The sequence below is a fragment of the Polyodon spathula genome, chromosome 31 (assembly GCF_017654505.1).
Source record: "Polyodon spathula isolate WHYD16114869_AA chromosome 31, ASM1765450v1, whole genome shotgun sequence".
Lineage (NCBI taxonomy): Eukaryota > Metazoa > Chordata > Actinopteri > Acipenseriformes > Polyodontidae > Polyodon > Polyodon spathula.
The window spans coordinates 6,597,460-6,606,379 of record NC_054564.1 but is presented as its reverse complement, the minus strand read 5'-3'; the positions used below and the strand labels follow the sequence as shown (position 1 = coordinate 6,606,379).

Here is an 8,920-nt window from a genome sequence, read left to right as displayed (position 1 = left end):
TTAGAAGTCTCTTGATTTGTGTTGTAATTGCTTCAGTGCCAATGTTTTTTCTGGCTCAGATTGCAGAATCTGCATTATTAGGAATTATGTGTAACACTTCCCTACTTCCCTAGATCAGATTGTGGACACCCCCCCTACTGTGTCCGCTGAAGGAAACGAGGCATTCATTTGAAAGTCAGCCAACACCGAAGAACATGTGTGCCCAAGCGTAGCACGTCATGCAATACAGCAAGGTAGGAATACTGATAGTAGTATGTGAGCCTGATATTGGTATGTGTCTTTTGTATCAGCAACTTTTAAGCAGATCGTAATTAACACACCATACAACAGCGTCTGCCAGCAAAGCTATACTCCATCTCCCCAAATTCTAAAACATATTAAACCTATAGGATTGCTGACCGTGCCACAGACCTTTTGTTCGTATCCGTTCCAGATTGTGCTGTGGTTTTGGGATGTGGACTGATGGCGTGAATAGTAACAGCAATAATGTTGCCTGTTGCCTCCAGTGTTCTTGATGTATTGAAGCTCAGTTGGAATCGCAGGTGTGTTTGTTGGGACGATTCAGAAATGTTTGCATTATATTTGTGTGTCAGTGTTTGTGCTGCTGGCTGCTGTGTATTAGGGCCAGTCTGTGCTTCATTAAGACTGTGATTATTTGATCTTAATGGCCAAGGAGATATGAACTCAGTCATTTAATAAAGTACTGATTCATAGAATAAGCTGTTTCATATTTACTTTTTGAAGATCCCTTGAACCTCCGAATGTGGGCAGTTGGATTCAGATGCAAGGACATACAATTGTGGCATTGTACTGTGTGTTTGAGTTTCTGAATGCAGAATGAGTTTAGATTGAATCTCTCAATAAAGTATGGCCTTCCCTCTCCAGCCTTCTTGTATTGATTCAGGAGATCAGCCAGCCATTGTAATTTGTGTAATAGTCACTGCCCTCTATCTGCCTAGGGTGAATAGGGCCACATTGGTTATTCATCTGGCCTTTAACGGAATTGCTTTGAGAGACTGCGGTTTCCAAAGGAACAGGAATGGCAAGAAAGATGACCTGTGATGCAATGTGTTGTGCTTGAAGACAATAAGAGTCTTATTTGAAATGGTTTGAAATACTGTAGGTGGGAAATAGAAGTAGCAAGAAAATAAACGTGGATAGGCTCGATATATCCTGTACTGCAATGAGATTTTAAGCTCTCAACCCAGTCTCAGGGATGTAAAATGAGACACCTATTGCATAGCAGTTTCACCCATTTTTTCAAGTTTTTAATATGTGCTTGATTAGCCCCAGTGTAGACGTAATGTAACAAGTTCAGGCATGTCGTTATTAAACTCGTAGTAAAACCAGGAATGGATCAAACTGCTATGCAGTGGGAGTCTTGTTTCCATCCCATGGTATCGCAGCCTCTTTGGTGGTGTCCCGGACGCTCTTCAGGAAGCTCATGACCCCGGAGCCTCCGGTCCCCCGTTCCTCCAGTGAGGAGGGGGCTCGAGTGAGGGTCTCTGCGGAGGGATCGGCTCGGCTCCTCCTCTCCCTCGCCCGGGCTGCCGGGAGGGTGATGAATCGGCTTACCACCACGATGTGATAGTTTCTGAGGGCCACGAGCTGAGCCACGCAACCGTTGAAAGCGCCCCTGAGCTCCGGGTTCCCCGAGTCCAGGACGTAGTGCCGCAGCGACGGCCCTGTGGAGATGTCCAGCACCAGCTGCTTGTGGGAGGAAGGCATGTAGTCTCGCATCCTGTTCAGGAAAGCAGCTGGGGGTATAGAGGAATGAAAGAGGGCTCAGTAACTCGAGCAATTCCAGGTGCAAGCGCACTCTGTAGCACAGGTTTGTCTTCGTTTTCTTCTGATGACCGCAGTCATTGTGAGAGGCTCTTGTGTGTTTTTGATTATGCTGTGTTTGACTATGAGTTAAGGAGTGGCTCTTCTGCTCTATTTGTCTGCCGTGTATCTATCTTAGGTAGGCTAGATCAGCCCACATGTCGTTATATAAGCATGATCGAAATCGCTGTGCTACGTGTCTCTGTCTACCTATGATGGGCAACTAGAACTAAAGAGAGGATTTTGAACTTGCCTGAAATCCATCTAAAAAGAACCATTCAGAGCTATTGCAAACAACTAGAGGCCTGTAAGCAAAAACAAATGCTTTAAGCTCGTAATGAATGCCAGAACAGATGTGTAAATAAGGAGGTACAAAAGTGCTATGACTTACCGCTGTCCTTGCCGTGTCTCACCCCCAGTAACTCATCGAAACAGTGCAGGACGCTGCTCTGAGCTGCACTGCCCCCCGAATAGTGCAACGGGTCTTCCTGCACGCCTTCGTACACCAGCCCCTCTGGCATGGAGGAGTTATCCCTCCAGCTGCCAAAGAGACAAGAGGGACATTGCCATTGGAGAGTTATTTTGTGAGTCACCAAAGCTTTAAAGGTCTGGGCTGGAAATAAGACTCCCGTTGCATAGCAGTTTGATCCATTCCTGGATTTACTACGAGTATAACCCTTTAAGGTGTTAGATGTGTCCCACAAATAAAAATGATGTGGCCTTTCTTATTTGTGCAATGGGGTGCGTGAAACAGGGTTTTGAATTTTACTGACGGGTTGGATTTGGTCATCCAAAGCAGTTTCCTCCTCGTGATACTTGGGAGTCGCTCTCAAATGAAGAAACTGTTTGAAGAACCGTTCAGTTCTGTGTGCACCTTCAGGGGCTAATAAAACACATCTGAGCTTGTTACCTCTGCACTATAACTAATCAAGCTCATTGTAACACCTGGAATTGGGTGAAGCTGCTATGCAATAGGAGTCTTATGGCCATCCCTGTCGTATGTTTTTTCAATGTCTTTTTTCCTGAGTGGCTTTTCTTGCAAACACTTCAATACTGTGTGTTTTTTGTTCATTTATAACCAAATCAAAAATATTGTGCAACCTACCCAGATAGGAAGATACGAATCATTCCGTAAAATGTTGCAGGATCAACGTGAGCTGGAATAAAGATGAGAGACATCTTTAGAGAGGTATGTGCAGCGTTTCCATGCAAAAACCACATTATGTTTTATCGTATTCCATAAGTTGTTTTATTTGATTGAAAATGGTATCGTATAAAATGGCAGTATTGTCACTGTGTGTGTGTGTATAGAATAAAATAGACAGTTACCATGCATTTGCTTCAGAGCTTCGGTCATGCTCTGGATAGACCTGGCCAGGTCCTCTAGCGCCCTCTTGAGGCTCTGGTCATCACATGCAAGCACAGCATTGATCACTGCAGCCACTGCCTAGAACAAGAGCAACAAGCTTTGATTGTTACTTTGAAAGAAAATAATAACAGTCTATGCCATAACATCAAATACATGTTTAGATCTGAAGAACATTAGGAATCCAAGAGAGAAAGCTGTTGTGAAAACTATCCCTAAAATGAGCAGAAAGGAAGATTCTGTGATGGCACACTGTGAATTTTGTGTTTAGTATATCAATACTAAAATGCAGTAAAGTTGTTGTGTTTTATTAAAACTTTTCTTTCTACACATTTGAAGGGCTTTTGTCCAAAACGACATCCTTTTCATTTTTGTACACTGCAGTTATACCTCCTTTCAAACACACACATGCATATTATTTATTAATTATATATATGAATCAGCCTTTAGAAATTCTGGCATGTGATTAGTTAAAATCACATGACCAAAAATAGCTCCAACTATTACCCTGTGGCACTGCTTTGGGCATTAAAGTCCTATGTTGGTAACTATATAGTGCTTGTGGCCATAGTTTCACACTATATATATGTATATAGTATGCGAAACTATGGCCATCTTTAGAGAGGAACATGCAGCATATGCATGCAAAACATGGCTGGCAGTACCTTGAGTCCCGGTACGGCTGCCAGTTCAACCAACAAGGTCACCAGAAAAAAACCTTTGAAACTGTCTCCTCCAGGCATGCACACGATCAGGTCCAGATTCCTGAGAACACATACCTCTGTGAGAAGCTTGATTTGCCATCCTGTCACACCAGCAACACTGCGAGCATTAATAATATAACAAGCGTTTACCAGACACTATACATTTAACACAACACAACTCCATTACATTTGTAATTGTGCAGTTCGTAATGAATTACAATGGAATTGAACCTTGGCACACTTGTGTAATTGTAATTGTGCCATATAATTGACCGGTTTACATTGATTTGTCATTCGATCATTATTCTTGTATTTTTTACCACTCTTTTAGTGAACCCCGTTTGTTAAAAGTTAAATAGATTCTGTATTTGTACCTGTGATTTATAGCTTGGTTGTTTAGAATAAAGAGAGTAAACATGCTAATGTGTGGAGTTGTTTTTTAGGTTGTAACTTGAATTGCAATGGAACAAAATAGCATTTTGATTGCAATTTCAGCAAACCCCCGATTCTAACTGAGCCTCTGGTCTGCGTGTGAGACAGTCCCGGTGTGTGCTACATAGGGCAAGGGTTCCAAATGTTGCGTCCAATCTTGTTCTAATCAAGCTTGTTAAAAGGAAGGCTCTACAGCTGAACCAGTCAGCCCCGGTAATCCTTCCAGACAAACAGCAGCGAGGTGAAGATTCTCTTTTAGTATCAGAACTCCGCCTTGACCGGTATATATTGTTCTCTTTTGGGTTATCAGTGGGCGCGTCATGACAAGACACTGCCACACCATCATTGTTTAGACTAGAAAACGCTCAGAAAAAATAAATGTACAAAATGGAGGTCACACTTACTCTATTTCCAAAGGGCTGATGTGAGATTGCAGGAATGAAAAGTGAAAGTGGGGAGAAAAAATAAATAAAACCACGTTAGCATTTATATTTCATTGTAATGTAACACCGATGAACAGATTTGCTAGAAGTTTGTCTTCCTTCTTTTATTTAATATACCTTAAGTGTACAACTTGTTAAAGACTTCCCAGGAAAGCTGCTTTTTATAACATCATTGAAAAAATCACTTAAAGCATTCCTCTGAAATGGTTCAGTATTGTTTAGCTTAATGGAAGCCCTTGTAGTAGAGATTAAATGGCAGATATACTGGAACGGTATTGGTACCTTGAAGGTCTTAGTCCTCACAATAGTTCCATTATCTTCTCTCTGGAGATCTACAACCCTCATACAATCAGGTAGTAAAACACAAGGGGTCTATGGGAATTTGTCTGGCAAGCGACAGCCTAAAAATTGAAGATTTACTGTGGAAGCCCTTTCACCATTATTTGAACTGCCACAGGATAAGTTTTGCAGAAATACGCTGGACTTTCATCGCTGAATGACTCTCTAGGCCCACTTTTTTGCTCATTTTGAGGTCATATTTCACACTTTGCATCTTTTGTGAAGCGCCATCTTTAAACTATCATCTTTTTAATATTGTTAAATAACACGCTGAAGACTGAAGGTCTTTAAAGCCGCTCAAGTTAAAAAGAAATTCTCCAAAGCAGTAAAAATGACCTTAACTCTTTCTGTCCTGAGCTAATAAACTCTTTTTTGAGCATACGTGAGAACAGGACAAAATTGTTTTTTTTTTTTTACTGATATATTTATGCACTAGATCAGACTGGGACCGTTCTAGTGTCATTTCCGCATAGCATAACATTGCGCTAAGATGAGGTGGGACCTCGAAGACTGAATGGGTTAAAATGAGCAAAAGTGGGCGGAGATAGGATTCTATACCCAAAAACAAGACTGTGTCAATGGACAAGTTCATTTCTGCAAATGCACCCTGTTGTAGGTCCATTAAAGAATCAACTTCCATGGGGAATATTGTAGTTTTGGTCGTTACTTGCAGGCAGAATTCCCACAGTCCTTTGTCTTTTGGGTTCTCAGACTTGGTTATGGAAGGTTTGATAATCTTCAAAACTATGCACATGCTTGCAATTAGCTACCCCCACAATGTGATCCAGCTCCCAGTTTATAGCCTGTTAACCCTTGGCATCCCTGATTATATTAATAAAGACATGCAACAGATTTTATTAAGCAAGGTGCCCTGCTAGTCCAGTCTAAAGGTCTTTTCTTTTCCAATGACGGGGGATATCTTATTTATTTGACCTCCCAGGACTGGTGAAACTCAGCACAGCCTACCCACTGGGGTCTTTTTTCTTCCAGTTGCTCAACGCACCGTCGGCATGAACCAGTATAGGAGGCAGACCAAGTAACTGTGACAACGCACAATATGGGATCGCCAGGTTTCTTGGTAAGATCTGGAACAAGATTTGGTTAAACATCTTGGCTTCAAAATGCCATTTGAATTGATTTATTTTACATTTTGGTTTATAACACTTTGCCACCATTTTCTCTTTGAGCAGTTACTAATTTTCCAGAAACTCTCCTCTTGTTTTCAAATGATATAGTTTCAGTCTACCTTTTATACTGAAAATTAAAAAAAAAAAACACTAACTCAGTAGTTAAGAACACTGAAATAGTTTTTGTAAAATTCAAATGACAAGCATTGCAACTACAAGTCTTTCTAAATGTCTTTCATCTTAAAATAAGCAGACATGCTCGTAGATTTTAGTATGTGACGTCCACTGATTGCTATTCTGTTCGGGCTGGGGTATTGCAATGTGTTGACTGAAAGCAATGGGCGATGTTGATGTTTTACAGATTTGCCTGTATTAATGAATACCGACAGGGCGGCAGTACCTTTATAGTGCCATGCTCCCCCTCCTGCCACACATAGCCCATGGTAATGAAACTCAGAGCCGTGCGTGCCAGCCTCTGCTCCCTGTGCCCCTGCAGGTAACCTGTGTCCAGCAGCGGCAACTGGTAAATAGGGGAAACGTACATTATTTTTATAACTTACACCTCCGTTGATCTGCTGTTTTTGGTATCTGTAGGAAATCATTGGTTTTGTTTGTGGTATAGAGGTACAAGAAGTAGTTTCAAGCTGCATTCCGTGTTTTTTTTTTTTTTTTTTTTTTTTTTTTAAATGCATTTTCTAAAATGAATGGTAAAAAAACTAGCATGTCGCTGTTTAGTTGCAGAACCTGTACATTGGTTCAGGAGTGTCAGGAATCTGTACATCATCTGTGGCCAAATGCTCTGCATCACTATATAGAATTAACATGCTTCATAAAGTGGAATGAAACCTGCAGAATTAATGTTACATTAACATATTCAATTACACACCACTTTTTAGTTTTCCATCTCCTTAATGAAAAACTGGCACATATTAAAATGTGACATTTCATAATCTAGCATGAAAATACTGTACTATTAGTATGGCTTCTGCTAGACTCATCATTTTTTTAGTTTCTTTTGATTATGAGATGTTAAATAAAAGATCTCAATTATGTTCAAAGTTTTTATTATTAATGTCTCAATCATAACATTCTAGATGATGAAAAACTTCTGTCCGTAGATGTACACACATCATGCTGTTTTACTTGCAAAGACACACGGCAGACAGCAGTGGGCACTAAAGTAGAAGACTGAGCAGCTCTGAATGCAAACGATCCATGACAGTAACTTTGTGTTTGTTTGTCAAACCTCTGCATTGAGCTGATGATTATGCTTACCTTGTTAACCTCATTGCGTAGCGTGTGTGCTTCTATCAAGTCGGTGAGGTTTCTGGCAATCTTCATCCAGGGCCGATAATATTCGGGCAGATCTGTCTAATGGAAACGTACCACCCACTTTTACTTCAAGGAGAGCTAACCAAGGTTTTAAAATCCATTATCTTGCATCTTCTCTGTTGTCATTTGCAATGTTATCAGTGGTCCCTTCTTTGTTCTATGCTTTTAATTACTTATAAATCTTTAAAATGTTTCCAGAATTCCAGCACGTCTTATCTTGTGTATAAATGTCACTCTGTGCAAAAAGCCTATGACACTGTTCTAAAGTTAAAAACACAAATTGTAGTCCCTGGGTGCAATCTTAGTTTGTGTGATTCATAATGTTTAATACATTGGAATTGAAAAGCAGGGATTGATCCCAACGCTGCCCTTCCAAGAATGAGAGACACCCTACACAACATGTGAGCTTGCAGACCTCACTGCAGATGAGCTGTGTGTGTGTGCTGTGGGTCAAACACACTCCAGTTGTACACTGACCTAAAAAATAAGCAATTTGAACTGTATAATAATAACATAGCTTATTTGTAGGTTGCGTTGTTAGTTGGTTTTGCCCTGCTGAAAACACTTTTTTTTTTTTTTTCTGGCTCTTCGTGTTTCGTTTGCTTTAAAAAAAGGGTGCTAACTTTTTTATAACCATTAACTAGTATATGGGAATATTTACTAGTGTTTGTCTTGTAAACAGACCGTTTTTAAAAAAAAAAAAAAAAAAAAAAAAAAAAAAAATAAAAATAATAATAATAATTCAGTGTTTATATTGGTATTGCCTTTTGATTTGAAAACAGTAAGACTGAAGTTGATTCATAATAAACAGACATCTAGTATTCTTGGTTATGCTGTATAACCATGTTCAGTTTTGTGTGCACTACTAGCAGCTATGTTTTCTTAAATAACATATAAATTATGTAATGCATTGCTTTTAAACAAGATTTTTCTTATTAATTAGAATGCAGTTTTAACTAATAAAAAGTGTAGTTTTTACCTACCCGTGGCAGAGGAAGCAGAAATCCGTACTCTTCTGAGACGTGGTATTTATTTAAAGTGAACGGGACATTTGAGTTTGTATTTTTGTTGCTGCTTGTCATTGTGGCTTTGCAATGAAATGCTGTCAGTGTGCAAGGCTGAAACACATTGATGTGCACCTGCAGTCAACAACCCCGTGGAGATTTCACTTCACCTTTACACAGAAATGTTACGAAATGTCTGTTTGAGGTGTTTTTTTTGTTCTGTGCTCAGTCGTTATCAGTGACCTTGTGGACCACAGTGGAGTAGAAATGATTAGAAAACTTGGTTCTTATGTACAGCTTGAAGAAAATATACCAGGGTTTGATAATACAGTAAAATTCTGTGAAAACG

General features: G+C 39.9%; 1 protein-coding gene across 1 annotated transcript; it reads right to left on the bottom strand.

The window, feature by feature from the left end:
• Positions 1 to 1,246: 1,246 nt before the first annotated feature.
• Positions 1,247 to 8,695, bottom strand: ido1 (indoleamine 2,3-dioxygenase 1). Its single transcript, XM_041233462.1, has 10 exons — positions 8,551 to 8,695; positions 7,511 to 7,606; positions 6,636 to 6,755; positions 6,075 to 6,193; positions 4,731 to 4,745; positions 3,856 to 3,955; positions 3,154 to 3,271; positions 2,930 to 2,981; positions 2,216 to 2,364; positions 1,247 to 1,757 (listed from the first exon to the last, which is right to left on the bottom strand). The coding sequence occupies exons 1-10, from the start codon at positions 8,647 to 8,649 to the stop codon at positions 1,366 to 1,368; spliced, it is 1,260 nt and encodes a 419-aa protein (XP_041089396.1). The 5' UTR covers positions 8,650 to 8,695; the 3' UTR covers positions 1,247 to 1,365.
• Between the last annotated feature and the right edge of the window lie 225 nt (positions 8,696 to 8,920).

Coding starts and splice junctions, on each gene's coding strand:
- ido1 (XM_041233462.1), bottom strand. CDS start 8,649: ATGACAAGCAGCAACAAAAATACAAACTCAAATGTCCCGTTCACTTTA. Junction 3,272..3,855: donor CAGCCGTACCGGGACTCAAG/GTACTGCCAGCC, acceptor CTCTTGTTCTAG/GCAGTGGCTGCAGTGATCAA. Junction 1,758..2,215: donor GAGACACGGCAAGGACAGCG/GTAAGTCATAGC, acceptor CTATACCCCCAG/CTGCTTTCCTGAACAGGATG.